General features: G+C 36.7%; 1 protein-coding gene across 1 annotated transcript; it reads left to right on the forward strand.

Moving 5' to 3' along the window:
- The first annotated feature begins 6,456 nt into the window (after window positions 1–6,456).
- LOC132188168 (ABC transporter G family member 35-like) lies at window positions 6,457–15,126 on the forward strand. Its single transcript, XM_059602573.1, has 20 exons — window positions 6,457–6,691; window positions 6,999–7,420; window positions 7,818–8,027; window positions 8,155–8,239; window positions 8,332–8,491; window positions 8,584–8,660; window positions 8,754–8,807; window positions 9,068–9,158; window positions 10,097–10,398; window positions 10,873–11,739; window positions 11,844–11,994; window positions 12,107–12,262; window positions 12,354–12,529; window positions 12,619–12,951; window positions 13,051–13,425; window positions 13,543–13,676; window positions 13,777–14,004; window positions 14,098–14,269; window positions 14,361–14,615; window positions 14,717–15,126. Exons 2-20 carry the CDS (start codon window positions 7,032–7,034, stop codon window positions 14,990–14,992), a joined length of 4,491 nt encoding a protein of 1,496 aa, XP_059458556.1. The 5' UTR covers window positions 6,457–6,691; window positions 6,999–7,031; the 3' UTR covers window positions 14,993–15,126.
- The last annotated feature ends 6,577 nt before the right edge of the window (window positions 15,127–21,703 follow it).

Raw genomic sequence — 21,703 nt, forward strand, 5'->3', positions numbered from 1 at the left:
GAACAACCTTTTCCCGATCATGTTGTCAACTTTTTTTTTTCTTTGAATTTTCTCATCCTTACGCAAATATCCTATTTCTAATTCCACCCAACAACCTTTCTCCTCTATAGCGCCGGCTCCTAATTCCGTCCTCAGCATCAATCAAAGCCGCATATGATGTTTTCTAGAAGCTTGATTGCATACAATTCTAAGAAAGTGTTAGGGTCTTTCCATATTAAGTTTATATTATTTTAATATAAGGTGGCTAATTCTAGCTGTATTAGGGTTATGATATTATTTTAATAAGAATCTCATGATAACTCAACTCTAATTTATATTTTAATAAGAGCTGCTGATTCAGCTCTAACTCTCTTATTTAATATATAATCAATCATCTATTTAAAGTGGTTATGATATGGCGAACTTAGGTTCGTAACAGGAAGAGACATAGATTTGATTAGGATTAGATTGGATTCAAAGCATCTATAAAGCTCTATAAATAGAGCTCTTTATATTGTAACTAATTAATGAAAGATGTAGCCAAAAGAATTAGAATAACGTGATAGTGAAAATCAACTCTTGGTAATAACTGTATAAACCACACTATATGGGCGTATAATATCCTTATGAGAAAACTTTTTACAAGAACCATCCTGATAACACCCATTTTATAGCCCCCAATCAATAACCGACATATAAGCAAAAACATAAAAAGTACACAAAATAAAGTTGGACTAAAATATACTAAATTTTAGGGTGATTAAATCCCTAAAGGGTTAACCTTCTACCTCTACGTTTTAGTTTTGAATCCAAAAACGAGTTTTGAGGCATTAGAAACGGATTTTGAGGCATTAGAAACAAGTTTAGGGGCATTAGAAATGGGTTTTGAGGCATTAGAAACGACTTTTGATAGATTAGAAACAGGTTTTTGGGTATTAGAAACGGGTTTTGAGGCGGGTCACGGCCGGCGGGCTTTGAGGTGTTCATCGCCTGCCAGACCCGTGGGTCCGACCTGGGTCTTGCCGGCTACGGTTTTTTTTTTTTTTTTTATCTGATTTGTTGTGATTGTTCTCACTTTTATTTTTTGTATTTTTCTTAAATTGATGATGTGTCACATAGTAATTGAAGGTTGCAAAATGGGTGTTATCATGATGGACCTAATAGTAGGGGCTCTCTATCCTTATTAGTTTAGGGTGCGTTTGTAACTGCGATTTCGCAAGAATAATCTGTGTTTTTAAAAGATATTGCAAAACATAAAACATTTAGCATTACGATTTAAAAAACACTTAATCTAAAATAGGAAGAAAATTGCCTATAACCCATGTGGATAAACGAATAACAAACATGGATCATTTTCAATCACCCACTTGAATACTCCTACTAAATAACATTACTCATTAAACATAAAAAATGAATAATTTCGTCAAGTTCTAGTTAGCCTTTGAACTTTTGTCCTTACAGAAATGCATGAGATGGTGAACCTAAATAACGACCCCTTTTTGCCTAATTCTCAGAAAAACAAAAACAACAAAACAAACAAACTTTTGACTTATTTCAACGATCCAATTCTAAGTGTTTCACTCACCTACCCCCAATATTATGAACCCCACTTAATTCCTATAGATGGAGTTGGGTGACCGAAGGCGAAGAGAAGAGGTTTTTAAAAGACCACAATTTATTTGTTTAATTTCTCATAAACCAATATTAAGCCACATCCACATCTATATGTTGAATAGATGTTGAAATAATGATAATTTGGAAATTATAGCGGAAACAATATAAAAAATAAATACAAAGAATTTAGAATTATGGGCGATTCGGTGTTACACACTTACGTCTACCACTCGGAATACCTTTAAGGGCTACATTGTGCTCATTAACTTTTTTTTTTTTTTTTTTTTTTTTTTTTTTTTTTCTCTACAATACAAAAGTCCCTATATTTGATTACAATCCCAATATTTGATTACAATCAACCCATAAATAGAGAATATTTGATATCAGCATAACTATGGAATATACCGAAAATATTATATATTTTTCATATATTCTAACATCCCCTCAAACTTAAGGTGGAATATTCTGAAACCATGAGTTTGAAATCAGAAACAATGATAACAGCAATAGTGGAGGTTGGGAACGAGCCATAGATGGTGGTGACTGCTGAAAGAGATAGAGGCTGGCGGGGCGGCCAGCCACGGCGGCAGGTGGTTGGTGAATGTAGATGCAAAAGGGTTGACAACGGGCCAAAACTCCAAAAGGGGCCGACAACGGGCCAAAGCTAACAATGAGCCAAACTTCAAAAGGGGCCAACGATGGGCCAAAATCCAAAAAGGGGCCAACAACGGGCTAGGGTTGACAATGAGCCAAACTTCAAAAGGGGTCGACGCCGACAATGGGACAGGGCTGACAATGAGCCAAACTTCAAAAGGGACCGACGACGAGCCAAAAAAAGAAAAAAGAAAAATGAGCTCACTTGGGCGGTTATCAAATCGGCGCACCGAATCTGACCGGCGCATGGTGCGCGTGGTGACACATGGAAGAGCGTGGCAGGTGGATGTAGCGAAACAATGAGATTGTTGGAGAGAACAGTCGAAAACGTCAATGACGTTGAAGGCCACAAGAAAGTGGCCCTGATTCCATATTGAATAACTCTGATATCATGTTGAAATAATGAAGATGCGGAAATATGGTGGAAACAATATAGAAAAAGAACACAAAGAACTTTACGGGTAGTTCAGTGTTAAACACCTACGTCCACCATTCGGAATACCCCTAAGGGTCACATTGTGCTCATTAATTTTTTTTGTCTACAATACAAAGGTCCATATTTATAGGGTAGTATCTAAATACAAATATAGTAATCAAATCTCATATATTTGATTACGATCCCAATATATGATTACAATCAATCCATAAATAGAAAATATTTCAATATCAACCATAATTATGAAATATACGAAAAATATTATATATTTTCCATATATTCTAACACTATATATTTTTTAAAAAATTGTAGATTTTTAAATTACATAATTTTGATCGTTTTTAGGCATCGAAACGCTTGAAAATGTCACCTATTAAAAATGTGATATATTTCAGTTGATAATTTAGTATATTTTCATCATGTTCTTGCTCTTTATGTTGTAAAAAAGATTTGACCTAAAAATTAACTTTTGATTTTATGAAGAAGAAGCGTCTCTACAAAAGTGAAGATGAATCATTTTGGGGGGATTTATTTTTTATTTTTTTACCTCGATAATATGCCACATTTTTCAAGCCTTTTGATACCTAAAAACAACCAAAATCACCTAATTTGAGAATCTATAATTTTAAAGAAATTGTAAGGAATCTTAATCCAAAATTATAAGACATATAGTGTAATTTTTTCAATAATTGAGATTTAATTTTAAAATTTTCATAAAAATAAAACGAGATTAAAATTAAATTTGGACAATTAAAAGAACTACTACACATGTACTGTATAGGTGCCACCAAGGTTACCAGTTAATGTTGTTTTTTTAATTAGTTAATTTCATAAAGCTAATTAAATGTTTTTATTGAAGATTGGATTTGAGTACCATGTTTGTCCTTTCAAAATTTTGCAATGTATTAATAATGTTTGTGTAAAGAGTTGAATGTGATATGCCTTGTTTAGTCATCACAGTTTACAAGGAGGACATTTGAACCAACCTTCTTAAATTACATTCTCATAATAGTCCTTTTCTTGTTTTTTTTTTTTTTTTTTTGAATTAGTATGTGACTTTCACAACATCTTTCTTCACCTTTGACTATTAGAGAGACTTTTGAGCATTCTTATTGAAGTAACTAAAGAAATTCTTTAAACAAAGGATAGCTAAGGCTTTGTTTGGTACTGGGGATGGGGTTGGCCCAAATACTGTTCATCACCATTTCCCAAAAAAATCAACATCAAAACATTTTAACTTTTTCACTTTTAATATCAAATCATTCACTTTTTTTTATTATTCAAATAAAAAAATCACTACAAAACAAAACTTTTTTACTTTTCCATACCACTTTTTCATTTTTTTTATACCAAACATTTTTTTTTTTTTTTTACATCAATCTACATCAACTACAGTGTTTAGGTCATCCATTTGCCAAACACCCCCTAAGTCTCATATAAAAGTACCATCAGAGCTGGCAATTTTGATACAACGCATAAATTCAGCACGAACACAACATAAAGTTACAAGGTTTGGATTTGATTTAAACGAGTTTTGGTCATAATTGGGTCAACCCATTTATATTTGTATCTGGTGGGTCAACCCGCTTCACTCATGGGTGACTTGCCTAACCCGCTTCACTCATAGGTGACCCGCCTAACCCGTTAAAAAAAAAAAAAAACCTAAACTAAAGCCTAAGTATTATTACATTATTTTTCATTCAAACGTGTTGGGTCGAGTCGGGTCGTATCGCTATGCCTTGTAAGTAAATTGGGTGTGTCAACCCGACATGACCGTTATTTTAAATGGGTCGTGTCGGGTTACTCAGTTATTTTTCGTGTCGTGTTCGTGTTTTAGAATTCAATTTATTTATCTAAACAAGTCGTGTTCAGGTTTAAGCTAATTGGGTGACGGGTCACCCGAGTCGTATTTTGGTTGACCCGCCAACCCATTTTGCCACCCCTACATCAGACTAGCTATTGTTATTAAGGTGTACAACTAGTTGCAGTTACTTCCACAATCGATTTAGGTGGTTATTCAAGTTTTAATAAACATAATTGTTGCAACCGCTACGCCGGTTGTGGATTAACCGCAACCGGCGGTTATGCGGTTATTGAAGACCGGTTATTAACTGGTTTTCATAAATGATTACATAATTTCTTTATTTAATAAAAAAAACTTCAAATTTATTAATTCAAATGAGAATTAATGTTAGTAATATATTGTTAATTCAAACTACTAAAGTATTAATTATTAATGCCATTATGTATTTGTGACTCATTCTGTATTTTTTAACAAACGTACATCAAGTTTGTTAATTCAAACTTTAACCTATTAAAGTGTTAAGGCAATTCCCAAAAAAAAAAAAAATTAAAGTATTAAGGCCATTTTGTATTTTCTAAAGGCAATTTAATTATTTCCAGCATTTTGCTAGTACATAAAAATGATCATAATTATCAAAAATATCTTTTAAACATAAACAAATATACAACAACATTACAAATCCAAAATCAATCTATTACTTTTTTTTTTTTTTTTGAATTGGATCATTTGGCATTAATAAATAAGAACCTTTCTCAAAAAGTACAATATCTCTAATACATTCAGGAAAATCTGAAATCAATCTATTACTAGTTTCCTCTATAAGGCTTACATAAAAAAAATAAATAAATAAATTACAAATCCAAAATATAAAAAACATAAAAATCAGTCCAAATGTAAAAAACATAAAACAATATTACCAATTCAAAAGTGAATGTTGATAACAATTGATCTACCGCACACCATGAGAAAACAAGAAGATAAGAAGAAGAAAAAAAACCTAACCGGTTTGACACCCCTACTTTTTATATGCCAAATCGAATTATTGCTCAATTAAACTTACATCAAGTTTTTTATGCTCGCTAGACAAGCATAGAATCATTATCTGCTTCGTCAATGGTTTTGAATGGCGAGCTCCCGTTTAACTTTTGATGTTTGCCGCGATAGATCTTGTTTAAAAAAAAAAAATCAACTCTTTTTCTTTTTAAACTCAAGCTTTCACCTTTAAAGCTTTCACTTTGAATTTGAGAGAAAATATTAGAATATTCTTCATATTAAAAAAAAATATATTTTTTATGTTAGGCTGTATATTTTCCATCTTAAAATATTATTTAGCATACTAAACACCCCATTTTTTTTTTGGTCTCTTTTCTCTTTCTCTCTTTCCGCTATTTCTTCCTTATTTTATATTTTATTATAAATTTCTAAGCAATTAGAAGAAAAATATATGAAAATAGCAGGAGGGTTTTCTCATTTTCTTATGCACAAAATTATGCAAATGGCATCGTTTAACCATCATTTTCGCTTAAACATATTTTTATCTTTCAAGTCAATTTATTTATGTTTTTGGTTAAGTGGGTAATATGGAGTGTTTTAGGGTGGGGGTCGTTAAGATCTTTCCAATTTGTTTTTATTTGAAACTGATCACAACTTCACGACCCCATATATATTCTTTTTTTTTTTTTCTTGTCGAAAATTCAAAGATTTAGAATGCAAATAATATTATACTTTATTCCCACCGTCGCCCCCGGCGTGGCAAGTGGCACGTCGCAGTCTCCCAGTCAGTAAACAGCAGCAGAGGACCGTTCTTTAGCCAACCAAAAACGAACGTTGACTAGTGTTTACCAATTAATCCCACAGCAATGAAATTTCAATTTCAAGGAAAGGATGTGGAACTGGGTATGCCCGATCACTGCTCAAGACACCCTTTAAGTTGTTTTTACCAAGATTGAAAAATGGAAAATTTCTGTTCACCTATGGCATCTTCAACTCTCTCTCTGCTCTCCTCCCTACATGTAGTATAAGTACCCACAAAGCAATAGCCTTTCATCAGCTCTCTCTCTCTCTCTTCCTCTCCCTCTCTCTCTAAAAGGTGGGAGACACAAGAATTTCAAATCCCCAAACAAATCCTTCCCTTTTCCCCTCTCTGTTTCTGAAAAGAGAATTCAGCTTCATTTTCCCTTGTGATTCAAGAAGAACCGATTTAAGTAAGTACCATCTTTCATGTCCCTCTGCTTTTTGTTTGGTTGATGCATCTCAAAGCTGTCCTGTCCCCAACTCAATCGAACAGTTGTGTCGGGTTCGGTTGAGATTACATCGTACCTTGGCTTTTCTAACCTTGTGTTAACCTCAAGTTACCGACCTTAACATACATAAATTTCATTTCTTTTTTTCTTTCTTTCTTACCTTTTCTCAGCAACCAAACAGAAGCAACATGTTATTTTCTTCTTTGTTCTTCTTTAATTTTGACTTTTAAGTGCCCAATCTAACTTTTTTGGTCTGGGAATCTTCCAGTTTCTGTGAATTCATAAGAAGAAGAAGAAGAAGATGGAAGGATTAGATAAAGCACGAGGGTCGGAAAGGCGGTCAGGGCAGAGCTTCAGCAGAAGCATAAGCAGGACTATGAGCAAGCATAGCTGGAGCATGGAAGATGTATTCTCCGGCGGCAGGCAATCTCGCCGCAACAGTCACGTCGACGAAGATGAAGAAGCTCTGAAATGGGCTGCCATAGAGAAACTGCCTACATATGATCGTTTAAGAACAAGCATCATAAATTCTTACATAGAGACTGAGCCTCTCGCCAACAAAGCGCACAAGGAAGTGGATGTTCGAAAGCTTGATGTTGATGAAAGGCAACAATTCATCGACAGGATTTTAAAGGTTGCAGAGGAAGATAATGAGAAGTTCTTGAAGAAGTTTAGAAACAGAATTGACAAGTAAGTTCTTCTTCATATCATTACCATAAGTTTCTTTCATCATAATTAATCAATAAATTCAAGTTAATAACTTAAAATGATTGCATAATTTGTCTATTCCACTAAATTTTGTTGTTTTCCCACATAAGAAACAAAATTAGACGGCCAGTTTATGCCAGAATCTTGTGTTTTTCTTTATGCCCCACCCTTTGCAATGACCAATGGGATCAAATTCAACAAGGGTTTATTAAACTTGCAATGATTAGCATATTTAAACACTTGAAAAAAATATTGTTTTATTGGTTGAATTGAATCCGAAGTTGAAGCTGACAGTACATGCTAACTTGTTATCAATTGGTGCAATTTTGTCCCAACCCCTGTCTTATTATTATTTTTTTAAAAAAAATTTAATTTTCAGGGTTGGAATTCGACTTCCTACGGTTGAAGTTAGGTTTGAGCATTTAACAATCGAGGCCGATTGTCAAGTTGGGTCAAGAGCTCTTCCCACTCTGCCAAACACAGCCCTAAATATTATGGAATCGGCCATTGGTTTGCTTGGGATTGGAATGGCTAAGAGGACAAAATTAACAATTCTCAAGGATGTATCAGGAATTATTAAACCATCCAGGTATATAAATTAATTAATGCTTTAATGAAGTTATTATTTCTTGGAGTATACTCCACAGGGAGCCCATAAATATTCAGTAATTATATATTCCAATCATTTTAATGTGGCCTTTCTTATTTTGTTATAGAATGGCCCTTTTGTTAGGACCCCCATCCTCTGGGAAAACGACCCTTTTGCTAGCATTGGCTGGAAAGTTGGACCCAAGCCTGAAGGTTTGTTTGATTGATTGATTTCTGACCCCAAGAAAAAATTCTAAAAAAATAATAATAAAATAATGCTAATTTATTTTTCATGGATTTAACAGGTTAAAGGAGAAATCACTTACAATGGGTGTAGGCTGAATGAATTTGTACCTAAGAAGACATCAGCATACATTAGCCAAAATGATGTCCATATCGGAGAAATGACTGTGAAAGAAACCTTTGATTTCTCTGCCAGGTGCCAAGGGGTTGGGACTCGATATGGTAACTTTCATTTGCCAATTAAAAACTCATGTCAATCGGTCACATTTTCCTTCTTCTTTACATAAACAATTTGATTGTTATATATAATGTAGATCTCCTAAGTGAACTTGCAAGAAGGGAAAAGGAAGCTGGCATATTCCCAGAGGCAGAGGTTGATCTTTTCATGAAGGTAATTTAAAAAAAAAAAAAAAAAAAAAAGCCATATATTTAGATTATTTCATGAAACTTTTATATTTTGGTAATTAAATTTGTGATTATTTAGGCAATCGCAATGGAAGGAGTTGAGAGCAGTCTCATTACCGACTACACTCTCAAAGTAAGTTGTTCTTGGATTACATTATTCAAAGAAATTCCAAAAGAAATAGACAAATTTTAAATTAAGTTGGTCCAACTTTTCTCCTCACCCACCATGTCCCTTCAATGTTCTTTGACATTTTCGATGGCGATAACATTTGTTCAAATAATATAATCTTTTTCCCAAATCAGCCGCCAACGACTTTTCTACTCTTTTAAACTTTGGCGTGCCATTTTTTATTACTTTTTACTTATTGGGTGTTGAATGGGTCAATTCGACAGATATTAGGGCTTGATATATGCAAGGACACCATTGTTGGAGATGCTATGCATCGAGGGATATCGGGTGGACAGAGAAAACGAGTCACAACAGGTTCATAATTGTCTTTTTAAGCTTATATATATATTATATTGTATTATCTATCTGTTTATTAATTAAGCTAATTAATTACAGTTGGATCTCATAATTTTTCAAAGATTTCAAGAATGATTAAATGTGACAAAGTCGTCACTCGTGATCAGCTCCCACCTAACACCTTTGTTATATATATATATATATATATAACAAAAAAACAAAAACAAAAACAAAACAAAAAAATGGATAATTTGTATTTTTCTAAGGTCCTACATACCCAACCTTGTGTCATCTTTCAGACCTTCCACATGCAGCTAAAAGAATGAGGATAGGCCTTCTAGTTGTACAAGTTGAAAGGTAATCGTATATATCCGAAAATAGCCAGACCCAAATACGTACCCCACAAAGAAAAGTAGTCATGATAGGGTTATTGTTGGGGTCCAAATAATTTTTTGGGGTCACGTCAACCACCACGACTAAGTTGGAATCTTATTCGATTCATGTGAAATGAACATTTTGCACAGATTTAAGAAAAGTATCCTACAAAGAAAAGTAGTCATGGTACAGTTGGACAAACTACTATTCTTTTAATCCAAACAATTTTTTGGGGTTATGTCTGTCGACAAAGTTGAAATTTTATTCAATTTGTGTGAAATTGACGTTTTGACATATTTAAGGTTTGTCTGATAAGAATGGATTCGTCAAGTGGCCCAAAAAAAATCTAGTCACCCTTTCTCTCAAGTAATAAGACTATTCAATCCTATGAGTATTAGTCGCCTTGAGTCCGATTAATACCTTAAAGGCACGAGTCATGCTATAAAAAATTGACACTAAATAGTTGGTCCATGGGTCATTCCGAGTATACAAATAGAGAAATACAAATAAACCTGAAGTTTTGGTTTATTTATGGTTATGGGCGGTTGTAATTAATTTGGGTGTTTAATTAATATGTACAGGAGAGATGATTGTGGGGCCGACAAACACACTGTTCATGGATGAGATATCAACCGGTCTTGATAGCTCCACCACATTCCAAATCGTGAAATGTTTGCAGCAGATTGTACATCTAACGGAGGCCACTGTTTTTATGTCCCTACTCCAGCCCGCTCCTGAGACGTTTGATCTCTTTGATGACATCATCCTGCTATCAGAGGGCCAGATTGTGTACCAGGGCCCAAGAGAGCATACGACCGAGTTCTTTGAAAGCTGTGGGTTCAAGTGCCCTGAGAGAAAGGGAACCGCTGATTTCTTGCAGGAGGTAAAATAATCATATCATATACACACCTTAAAGAAATCTAATCAATTTGTGACTTAATTGTGATAAAACTTGTAAAATATATGACAATATGGATAAGGCTAGAAATTACATTTTTGTGACACATATTCTACAATATTGACGCGATAGTTTCAACCAATTTTTGAACTAGTCTTTCTATTAAAAAATTACCATTTTATAACAAAAACACCATTCCGTTTGTGTTAACTGCAGTTATGTAACTTATGTTGGATGAAAAAGTAGATAGCCCTTTTCAGCCACAAACTGCCCAAAATACCATTACCACTATAACTTCTTGAAAAGACAATTGCACGTGACGTGACCATTTATCTATTATGGTATTTTGATGTGACCACTTTTTACTCTAACATGATGGTCGGTGTTAATAATAGTTTAATGTATAAAAGTTCGTGTGACTCTTTAAAAATTTGAAGTTGTAGAAATGTAAATATACAGGTTACATCAAGGAAGGACCAAGAACAATATTGGGCAGATAGAACAAGACCATACCGGTTCATACCCGTATCCGAATTCGCAACCCGGTTCAAGCAGTTCCACGTGGGCGCACGCCTTCAAAACGAGCTGTCAGTCCACTTCGACAAGTCCCAAGCGCACGGAGCAGCCTTGGCGTACAAGAAATACTCAATCCCAAAAATGGAGCTTCTAAAGGCAAGCTTCGACAGAGAATGGCTTCTGATAAAGAGGAACTCTTTTGTATACGTGTTCAAGACGGTCCAGCTTCTTGTCATGGCATTCATAGTTTCAACACTGTTTTTAAGGACCGAAATGAAGAGGACGACTGAGGAAGACGGTTCAATATATGTCGGTGCACTTCTTTTTGGTTTGATCAACAACATGTTCAATGGCTTCGCCGAGCTGGCACTCACCATTCAAAGGCTTCCTGTGTTTTACAAGCACAGGGATCTCCTCTTCCACCCAGCTTGGATTTACACTCTGCCCACCGTTCTGCTCAGGATCCCAATCTCTGTTATGGAGACCACTGTTTGGATGGTGGTCACATACTACACCATCGGATTTGCACCTCAAGCTTCCATCTTTTTCAAGCAAATGTTGGTGATATTTCTGATCCAACAAATGGCTGCCGGGCTCTTTAGGCTCATTGCCGGAGTGTGCAGGACCATGGTTATCTCCAACACCGGTGGAACTCTGTCTCTCCTCCTTGTTTTGCTACTTGGAGGTTTCATGATTCCTAGAACTCAAATTCCTGTTTGGTGGAGGTGGGCCTACTGGATTTCACCTTTGACGTACGGTTTCAATGCCATTTCTGTAAATGAAATGCTTGCTCCCAGGTGGAACAAACCGGTATGCTGCTGCTTTAATTAATTTCCTTGTTAAATCATAACTATCTAATTAAAACTTTAAACCCATTTGATCATTTTAATTTATACTTGATTAATCTACTGCAGTATTCAGATAATACAACCTTGGGTGTGGCAGTGCTTAATAGCTTTGATGTTTTCCCTGAAAAAAAATGGTTCTGGATTGGCACAGGAGCACTTCTTGGCTTCTCGATTCTCTTCAACATCCTGTTCACCTTTGCGCTTATGTACCTTAGCCGTAAGAGCAACAATATGATCTATTAATTAATTCAAAGAGTGTTTCATCAGAATTTACTATTTCAAATTTCATTCATTCAAATGATTTTTCTCTTGTTTGATACATATACTAGCAATGGGAGCGCCACAAGCAGTAATATCTGAAGAAGCTGCAGACGAGATGGAAGCTGGCCAAGAAGAATCAAAGGAAGAACCGCGACTCAGAAGGCCCATGTCGAAGAGAGATTCTGTTCCTCAATCACTCACTGCTTTTGATGGAAACAATACAAGTACGTTTTAATTTGTTCAATCATCAATTTTAATTACATGATGTTTGTTTGGTTTGGTTTGGTTCCTTACTTGGACTCAAAAATCTCTCAGGAGAAATGGCCATCAGGCGAATGTCCGGCCGATCTAATAGCAATGGAATAACTACAAATGCTGATCCAGCTCTGGAGGCAGCCAACGATGTTGCCCCTAATAGAGGAATGGTTCTTCCATTTACTCCTCTGGCAATGTCCTTTGACAGTGTAAATTACTATGTGGACATGCCCGCCGTAAGAATCTGAATCCTCCATCTTTCTTTCATTCCCCTGCAGTCAGTCGTATACTAAATAGCTAAAACTACCTTTGTGGTCTGTAACAGGAAATGAAAGAACAAGGAGTAGGAGAGGACAGACTACAATTACTTCGGGAAGTGACAGGAGCATTTAGGCCTGGGGTCTTGACAGCACTAATGGGAGTCAGTGGAGCTGGAAAGACAACATTGATGGATGTTTTGGCAGGAAGAAAGACAGGTGGTTACGTTGAAGGAGATATTAGAATCTCCGGATTCCCTAAGAAACAAGAAACCTTTGCAAGAATTTCTGGTTATTGTGAACAAACTGATATCCACTCACCCCAAGTCACCATTAGAGAATCATTAATTTACTCAGCTTTCCTTCGACTTCCTAAAGAAGTCAGCAATGAGGAAAAAATGGTAAGCTAATGGTATATGTGTTTTTTTTTCTTTTTTATATAACTTGTACTAACTAAGCCTTGTATTTATGACAATTTCTTCTTGGGTCTTATATTTCAGATATTTGTTGATGAAGTGATGGAACTGGTAGAGCTTGTCAATCTCAAGGATGCAATAGTGGGGCTTCCTGGGATTACAGGGTTGTCAACAGAACAGAGAAAGAGGTTGACTATTGCAGTTGAGCTTGTTGCTAATCCCTCCATCATTTTCATGGATGAACCAACTTCAGGGCTTGATGCAAGGGCTGCAGCCATTGTGATGAGAACTGTGAGGAACACGGTTGACACTGGAAGAACAGTTGTGTGTACCATTCATCAGCCTAGCATTGACATCTTCGAAGCATTTGATGAGCTACTACTGATGAAGAGAGGAGGACAAGTGATCTACTTTGGACCATTGGGTCGAAATTCTCAGAAAATCATTGAATATTTTGAGGTGATATATATAGATATATTGATCTTCCCATATGCTTAATTTTCTTCCACTAATAATAATAATACTTATAACAAACATCAAAATTCACCATCTCACCCTATACTGATCACTTTGCAGGCAATTCGTGGAGTCACCAAAATTAAAGAAAAGTACAACCCGGCAACATGGATGCTTGAAGTGAGCTCAATGGCAGCTGAAGTCAGGCTTGGAATGGACTTTGCTGAAAACTACAAATCATCTTCTTTGCATCAGTAAGTCAAGATATTAGTGATCAGAGCAATACTAGCCGTTTATAATAAGTTTAAGCTTTTAGATCAAGTTACGATTAATTGATTGATTATGGATGAGCAGGAGAAACAAAGCCTTGGTGAGAGAGTTGAGCACACCACCACCCGGAGCAAAAGACCTTTATTTTACCACTCAGTATTCTCAGTCCCCATGGGGTCAGTTCAAATCTTGCTTATGGAAGCAATGGTGGACTTACTGGAGAAGCCCGGATTATAACCTTGTTAGAATCTTTTTCACCATCGTTGCAGCCCTTATGATGGGGACAATTTTCTGGAGAGTTGGAAGCAAAAGGTCAGTTTCTGTGTTTCTTGTGAAATAATTTGTACCATCTCATTCAATTCATTTTATTACCAAAATAACACTCAACTTTCATGTATGGTACAGGAAAGACTCGGGTGATATAAGCATGGTCATCGGAGCTATGTATGGTTCTGTACTGTTTATCGGAATTAATAACTGCGCAACCGTACAGCCGATAGTAGCCATTGAAAGAACAGTTTTTTATCGAGAAAGAGCCGCCGGGATGTACTCTGCATTGCCTTATGCCCTTGCACAGGTTGGAAGCCCCATTTCTTACAAAGAATTATGACAACTCTGTTCAATCTTTTTGGGAAAAGAAAATAATGTTTTGAGTAATTGATATGCAGGTGATTGTGGAAATTCCATACGTGTTTGTTCAAACTATATTGTATACACTTCCTGTGTATGCCATGGTGTGCTTTGAATGGACAGTTACCAAATTCTTCTTGTTCTTTTTTATCTCCTTGTTCTCCTTCCTCTACTTCACATACTTCGGCATGATGACTGTATCCCTCACACCAAACCACCAAGTAGCAGCTATTTTTGCAGCAGCTTTCTATTCCCTTTTCAATCTTTTCTCAGGCTTCTTTATCACAAGACCTGTAAGTAGCATTTCTTTTCTCTTTTCTGTTGAATAAATTTCTATCTAACAACAACTAACCATGCATTTTAACAAATATTTCATTGATTTTGAAAATTTCAGAGAATTCCAAAGTGGTGGGTTTGGTATTACTGGATTTGTCCAGTAGCATGGACAGTTTATGGATTGATTATTTCACAATATGGTGATGTCGAGTCAACCATCAATGTGCCTGGTCGTGAGGGTCCCCCTCCTTCTATTAAACTATATATACAAGACCGTTATGGGTACGAATCTGATTTCATGGGGCCAATTGCTGGAGTTTTGGTTGGCTTCACATTCTTCTTCGCGTTCATGTTTGCCTTCTGCATCAGGACTCTCAACTTCCAAATGAGATAGAAGAGATTTATCAAAGAAATTGGTCTTGTTATACCCTATTATATTCATCCCAAACTGATATTCTTGTATATAGAAAACAGAAGTTGAGCCATTACGATTGCATACTGGCAATTTTATACGGCTTGTTTTTTTTTTTTTTTGGAAAGTCAATCATGTTTTGATTTAAGGATGCATATGTTCATTACTAGGCAAGATAATGATGATGAGTTTGGTTAGATAAATCCAAAAGAGAGCCCCTACTTTCAGGTCCGGGTATAAACTAGCTATTTTATAGCATCCAATCAGTATGTGACACATCATCATTTTAAGACAAATGCAACAAATTAAAGTGAGATAAAAAAAACACCAAATCAAAATGGAAACTTAACAAAAACACCCCATATCCGGCTAGACTGATCCGGCCAAATTGGCCAGACCCACGCCGTGGGTCTGGCCGGTTGGTCTCGCCAACTATGTATTCTCTCTCCGGCCGTGACTCAATTATATTGCCTCAAAACCCGTTTCTAATATCTCAAAACTCATTTTTAGATTCAAAACTAAAATCTAGAGGTGGAAGGTTAACCCTTTAGGGATTTTATCCCCCTAAAGGCCGGAAAATGTGACTCACGGCGCCGAAGAGGGTGAGGGTCAGGCCAAACCCACTGAGTCTGGGGAGTGGGTCTGGCCGACTGGGTTTCGCCGGCTGGTCTGGTCGGTTGGGTCTCGCCAGCTCGGTCTGGCAGCAGTTTTAGCATTTTTTTTTCTTCTCTTTGAGTTCAAATTTGTTGTAGTTGGTTGTACGTTGTTTTTGTGCATCTTTTATGTTTTTGCTTATGTATCAGTTGTTGATTGGGGGCTATAAACAATGGGTTTTAAGGCTCATCTTGATATAAGTTACACTCAATCCAAAATTGTAGCTTAAATGTTCCTTGAAGGGCACTGGACTAGCTTGTTATTTTGAAGGAAGAAAGTTGTCTACCATTGCCATCATGAATTCCTACAACCTGTTTATTTACAATTGAGACACCTCTCGTACCAATTAGTATTCTTAGCATGTGGTGTCTTATACTAGAGTGTGATTCGAAGTGACTTGATGATTAAGATGTTTGGGAGTGGGGAGAATCCGCCAAGGTAAGTAAATGCTTACATATTTATTTTTATTATAACATTCAATATGTCAATGAACTGAGTATACTTTAATTTTTAAAATAATGTCTTGAGCCTACTGATTTCCATAACATATTTATAAATGCTTCAAACATATATTTATTTATTATGTGAATTATAATAATTGACATTGTGGCGGACACATGTTTGTATGGGCCTAACCTTGTAGTCAAAGAGGTTTACTTTTATTGTTTGACATTGGATCCAACAGTTATTTGTTATAGGCTCACCATGAAAGGATGGGTCACCATTATGACTTTGCTAGTAGCGTAGGCCACACCAGGTCGGATTCGGTTGGGCTACTAATGTAGGACGATATACGGCAATATCCATGGCACTGGTATTGTTCTACAATTCCCTAAGGATAACGCCGACCCTACTAGAAAGGGTTAAGGGTTTGGATAGACCATACGGGAAAAAGCTATGATTACTAATACCCATATAAATATAATTCATGATTTCTTAGCATTAAAATATGAGCGAATTGTAACCGGAAGTATGCCTATGTCATTTCAAAATAAACTACACTTTTCATATATACAACATAATAACGGAGGCAGCACATATCATTTTAATGGAAAAATCCATGCATGGATCTATACAGGTTACAAATTGCTATGTAAGGCCCATTTTATAATCAATTTCATAACACCTTACTTACTAAGTCATGGAATTATGCATTTATTTTTTTCACCTGTGCAAAACGTTGGCATTTTGCAATTTAGCATGTTGTGAGGCTGTAGAATGAGAAATTCGCTGGAATAAAGATGCCAAGCAAATGATTGGCATTGTCAAGTTTGCTTAGATGGTATTTAGTTGTTAACGTTATAGTAATGTTTGTTTGCGAACTCTGACTGTATGTTTTTTTTTTTAACAATTCAATCTCATTCATTGATAAACGAGCATAAAGCTCAAATAACACAGAGCAAAGCTCTGAAGCAATCATAGCCGAAGTTACAAAGTTACAAACGTCAAAGATGACGTATTACATTTCAGACTTATATAAAATCCGCTAATCTATGATTAATTTTCAAATTAAATGGCAGATCTACGCCAAACAAACTCAAACCAATGCATAGGTAGCTCTTATTCCTCGGCATTGAGGGCAGAAAACCCCAAGTCAAAACTCATTCTCCTCGACTTGAAAGCTAGGATAATGTTCACATCCACAACCAAAAGGTCTGGACCAAAGCAACTACCCCGAAGGGCATTAGGCGGGCAGATCGAGAGAGAAGACTGAGCATTATTACAAGTAAAAACAAAACTGATATATAAGGAAACAAAACAAGACAGAAAGAACAAAAAAAGGAAAGCCAAAAAAAACCACAGGGAAATAACTAACAAAAAAAAATGCATGCTACGAGGAAGACAACAGCTGGAAAGAAGAGCCAATCGCGCACTCGTCGGAAACCTAAAATGAAAGGGGGCGTTGGAAGCTCATCGCGGTGGGGGGTGCGAGAAAAAGGCCCAGCAGAGGACGGTGGGCGGCGGAGCAAGCGCGGAGGAGATTGACAGCGCACTCAAACGGAGGGGGAAGTTTGAGTGAAACCCCATGAACATCACCCACAAAGAGTACCTAAACAAGCAGAAACAACAAAAGCAAAAACAGAAAGAAACAAAACGTAGGATCGGCAAGGATAGTAGATCTGGCACAGAACGGCCAATCCAAAAACCTAGAGCAAAAAAAGGGACCAAAGGAAGGGGAAGAGGCGGAGAGGAAGGGAAAGGAAAAGAGGGCGATGGGAAGGGAGGGGAGGGGGAAGGCAAAAGAGGGAGAGGGGAGGAGGGCCGGAGGGGAAGAACAAAGGTTCTCCCCCTCCAATGGCGCTCTCTGCTAAAGATGAAACCCTAGCAGAGAGGGAAGGCGGAAAAACGGATGCAGAGGGTGCTAACTCTGAGTGTATGTTGATGATATACAATGTTGTTTTGAGGATTGATGTTATTTGTCTCACATTATTTATTTTTGCTTTCTACTATAATATACTCTAATAATTAGTTTGGTGTAGTAAATTCAGCTAATTACCAATTAATTAATTTTGAATGCACTACAAGTAGCACTCCAAGTTAAATAAATTTAATTATTTAATTTTGTAGGTGTTACACTACTCAAACATCTCACACTACTCAAACATCTCCAAAATCCGGGATCCCTAGTGAGTCAGATATTTCAAGGAAAATACTTCTCAGGTGGTTCTTTTTTGGATTCAAACCTGGGGAGGAATCCTTCCTATGCTTGGCGAAGTATTTGGGGAGCTAAGCGCATACTCATGGAGGGGCTATTATGGAGGGTTGGAGATGGGAAATCTATAAAAATCTAGGAAGACAAATGGATTCCAGCAACTCTGTCCAACCAGATCCAATCCCCAATCACATTTTTCCCAAGGGACACGCGGGTGTGCGAATTGATAGACCAAGACAAGCGGTGGTGGAACATTCAGCTTCTAAAACAACTCTTCTCTGACACCGAGGTGGCTAGCATAAGTTGTGATAAGCGCCGAATGTTGCACATTCAAGCCCCTTAATTTGCATATGTTAATTCCTTAGCGTTGTTATTTGTTTGATTTTGTTTTGTTTTTGTGTTTTCAGGTTATAAATAAAGATGCAATTAATTCCATTCATTTTGGGCTTAAAAGCACACTTTGAGAAGACCTAGAAGATATGATTAAGCTTAACCAATCATGGTTAAGTTTAATCAAATAAAGGAAGAGATTAATTCGGAATTTCTCAAATTGGAGTCAAAATCGGATTGGATTCAATTTTGGATTCTGCATATGTCTCGGTATTTTGGCCATAACTTTCAGCTAAAATATCCGATTGAGGTGATTCAAGCGGAACTGGAAAGCTAACTCAAATTTCTACAAATCATTGTGAAATAACATTTTCCTAATTCGGAGCGCCGCATTGCCAAAATTGCCCCGTAAGATAGGAACGCAATTCTGGGCGAATCCTATTCCGATTTGGACTTAGGTTTTCTTTATCCTAATTGGACTTGGACTTAAATCTCCGAAATTTATAGGATTCCTAGGGCTTCTAGGACTCTCCTAAGCCCTATAAATAGGCCTCTAAGCATTGAGAAAAGACACACCGCTTCTAGAGCAAAAATTCAGTAAAATAGTCTGTGGAGCTTAGGAGATCATGAGCAGCTAAACCCAATTGTGGGGTATTGATGTAGCCCTTTCCAAGCACAATGGTTTGATTGTATTTAATTTCTAGTCTTTCAATTTATGCATGTTGATTGTATAACTCTGAGGATTGCTACAATTGATTTCTGTTCTTCATATTAAATGCAGTTGTTCTTTAAATTCCAAATCAATATTAGTAGAATTCTTATCTTGTCTTAGAAATTATTTTACTATTATTGAACTCAAATCATTCTTATTTTCTGTGATCATAAGAATGATGGTTATACAATGGTATTTAATTGGCATGCAATCAATAGGGTTAGATAGACCATACCTAGGGAAGACGGATCGTACTACATCTTAGTTTAGTGTAATTTAGGTAGACGGTCCGTGCCAACCGAAGATGGGTTATGCTATTCCATTGATTGTATGAGATTATTTTCTTGTTAAAATTATAACATGCATAGAATGAATTACTAGAGTTAATTATGGTTAACCATTGATGTGCGGATCGTGGTGAAGTCAATACCCTACTCTTTCTTTCATAGATTTACTCCCTTTTATTTCCGTTTATTTTATGCACTTTAAATTCTCACAACCAATTCACTCTCTTTTAATTAAGTTAATTTTGATCTTTTAATTTTGATAATTAAACCCCTGCAGTCCTTGAGGTTCGACACCCTCAATATAGCCCTATCCTACAGGATTCGTTCTATTGCGAGTGGTAATTTTATTATTGATATTTTTGGTCACAAAAACACCACATCAAGTAGTATAGCCATTTCCCCGGGGAGACATGTAGACCGGATAGTATGGGGATGTACAAAGAATGGTGAGTACACAGTTCGGAGTGCATACCATCTTGCGAAGACAATTTTGGGGTGGGAAACAGGTTCAAGCTCAAATTGGCAGACACAAAAGGAATTTTGGAGGAAAGTATGGAGAATTCGAGGACCAAAAGTTTTGCAAGGTTTTATGTGGAAAGCTTGTTTAGACATACTTCCTACCAGAGAAAATCTGCATAGACGTGGGATCATTTCTGACCCTTTCTGTCTAGTGTGTGGCTTATTTGTGGAATCAGCTGGGCATATACTATGGAGTTGTCAATCGGCAAAGGATGTCTGGCTGGAGGGACCAAAGATTTTACAAAAAGCCACTAGTAATGAGGGAGGATTTATGGAGATTGTGCTGTCATTTATGGGGCGTTTTGACGCGGAGACATTTCTTCTCTTTGCCTCTGTAGCACGCCAGCTCTGGTTTCGTAGGAATGCTTTGGTGCATGGGGGAATTTTCTAGTCCCCCTTTGAGGTGTTGAGAGCGGCCAAGGAGCAATTAAAAAATTTTGCTACAGCCGAACCTTTTTGTCAAGCATAGGAGGGAGATTCGGGGAGCATTAACAGGGACAAGGGATGGGAGAAACCACCGGGGGACTGCGTGAAAGTTAATTGGGACGCTTCAATATCGAAAGAGTTGGGTCTGACGGGGGTGGGGGTCATCCTCCGGGATCATGAAGGGGCTATCATAGCTTCTTTTTGTACCTCCAAACCAAGTATTATGGATTCGGCATCAGCAGAAGCGATGGGCGCTTGGCACGCAACTGACGTGGTTCGCCAACTGGGAGTGAGGAGGATTATTCTTGAGGGTGACGCTTTGGAGGTGGTGCGAGTATTGCGGACTGAAGAAATATGGGGTGGGAGCTATGGCCTGGTGGTTGAAGACGCAAAAAGGAACTTACAACATTTGTTGGAGTGGAGGGTGAATCATGTCAATAGGCAAGCCAACGTGTTGGCTCATGAATTAGCTAAACATGCAGTGCTAATAAAAGAAGAAAAGCTGTGGGTTGGGACATATCCCCATTGCATCCATGCCTCAGTTATTGCTGAGCAGTCTTCGAATTAAATTAATAAACATGAGTTTCTTGATTCAAAAAAAAAAAAAAAAATCTCACACTCTTAGATTTTTTCTTGATAGGCAGTTTTTGACGTGTTAGATGGTCTGACACATCAGTAAATTTTACTGACATGTCATTATTGACGTGTGTCGGGCATTAACATTATGGGTGCCAAAAATTGAAATTTTTTTACGTGTTACTTTTAACACGTCAATTTTCTGATGTGTCACTCCTGCCACGTCAAAAAAATTTTCTGACGTGTCATTTTCCGACACGTCAGAAATGTTTTGACGTGTCAAATGTTATAACACGTCAAAAAATTTCTGACGTGTCAAATGTTATGACACATCAAAAAAATTGGTCAGTATTAAAATTTGGTTTTTTTCCTCCCCTATATATTTTTTGAATTTTTCGGGGCTATACCCGAATTTTGGATTACAATTAACCTAATATACAATTTATCCATTGATCCATGCAAATAACATAACACATATCCATCGATCCATGCAAATAACATAATTCATATCCATCAACGTTGATCACAAACTATCA

The sequence above is a fragment of the Corylus avellana genome, chromosome ca7 (genome assembly GCF_901000735.1).
Source record: "Corylus avellana chromosome ca7, CavTom2PMs-1.0".
NCBI classification, from domain to species: Eukaryota; Viridiplantae; Streptophyta; class Magnoliopsida; order Fagales; family Betulaceae; genus Corylus; species Corylus avellana.